The 1,318-nt window shown below is 47.0% G+C and overlaps 1 protein-coding gene across 1 annotated transcript in view; it reads left to right on the top strand.

The window, feature by feature from the left end:
* Pmar_PMAR011966 (conserved hypothetical protein) overlaps positions 1-1,318 on the top strand; it is a gene marked incomplete at both ends in the record, with an annotated part of 3,216 nt that overhangs the window by 575 nt on the left and 1,323 nt on the right. The window contains 6 exons of the mRNA XM_002774046.1: positions 1-33; positions 119-166; positions 210-290; positions 454-581; positions 858-994; positions 1,045-1,140. The exon at positions 1-33 is cut by the window's left edge and continues 4 nt beyond it. Of these exons, the coding sequence (XP_002774092.1) occupies positions 1-33; positions 119-166; positions 210-290; positions 454-581; positions 858-994; positions 1,045-1,140 (523 nt within the window). The remainder of the gene's footprint in view (positions 34-118; positions 167-209; positions 291-453; positions 582-857; positions 995-1,044; positions 1,141-1,318) is intronic.

Below are 1,318 nucleotides of genomic sequence, written 5' to 3'. Positions count from 1 at the left end.
CAGGCTGTAAAGCAAAGGGTGAAGGCTTTGGAGGTGAGGTTATTTATCATTATTGCATATACCACTCCATCGCTACTTTTGCTACATATAACCCTAGTGAGATGCATATTGTTGTTAGGGAGGCGGCCAGGACTTGAAGAAAATCCATGCAGTTTACTCAACAGAAGTAAGGACCTGTGAGTGACTGAATGTATAGGGCATCTTTTCAGAAGCCCACTCGAGGGTTGTTGCCATTGAAGGAATTTCAGGAGGAGAATCCTGAGGACTTCCAAACCTTGGAGAAATTCAGAGTAAGGTACGGGGGATCACTCGTCGTTCGTCAACGTGGTGATGGTATAAGTGTGGGCAGAATTGACCCTCGCACACGAATTGCTAGGGTTTAGAAAATTGTTAAAATTGTATTCTTTCTAGTGGAATTGGTTAGGTGGATGGGTTTTCATGCTGCCGACCCAGGTTCGAATCCTGCCCGTGATAGCTCCTTTACCCGCCATCTACGGCAACGCTATAGCGGCTCATGTACTCACCGAACTGGCCGGCCAACCCATGTCCCCTGCAGCGATGGAGGCAGTCGGGCCCAAACAGTACGTGTCACCAACGGGAGTGTCATCGCCCGTAATCGTCTCGAATGCTTACATTGGGTTCGTGATGGCCAACTACGGAGTGTTGTTGGCAGTATGAAAATTCTGAGAAAATTTCGGAGGAATTCTTATTGGTTTCTTCGCACTTCGTATATAATCTCGTGAGGAAACTCCTAAGCTGAGCTGAGAAAAACAAACATGAATTTCTCCAACATTGGTGTCTCGGCGAACTGCAACCTTTCTATGGCTACTGTTTTCATATGTTCCTGTTAATGCAAGATACCGTAAAATGCAGGAGAAAATCCGGAAATCGATCGGCCCGGAGTGTCCCCATAGACTTCTGGACGATTACGTAACCATCAAGGAAGCCAATCGAATCTACGCCGACGTATGTGGTGGCAAGAGTGTTGTTTCTGGTGAGCATTCTTGCTATCTTGCAACTCCTCAACGCTATGGCGCCCCTCAGGGCAAGTGGGTGGTATGGTCCTTGTGTGGTGGAAGTGGGACGAGGCCGTCGCGCCGCTGGACAGGCCCACTAGTGGCAACATACTTGTGATGACTGGTACGTATCGTACAGTGTGGGAGAATATGCACATGGGCAACTGCATGTCGTACTTTTTTTCGTGGAAACAGAATCATATACGTTTTGCATGGTGTATTAGACGTGTATGAATTTGTTCCCATACAAGGCTCCTGTGTTGGTGACAAGATGAGAAAATTTTGGAGAATTCTTATTGGTT

The sequence above is a fragment of the Perkinsus marinus genome (assembly GCF_000006405.1).
Source record: "Perkinsus marinus ATCC 50983 genomic scaffold scf_1104296958712, whole genome shotgun sequence".
Classification (NCBI taxonomy): Eukaryota; Perkinsozoa; order Perkinsida; family Perkinsidae; genus Perkinsus; species Perkinsus marinus.
The sequence above is the reverse complement of the archived record's forward strand: the minus strand, read 5'-3'. Positions and strand labels throughout refer to the sequence as shown.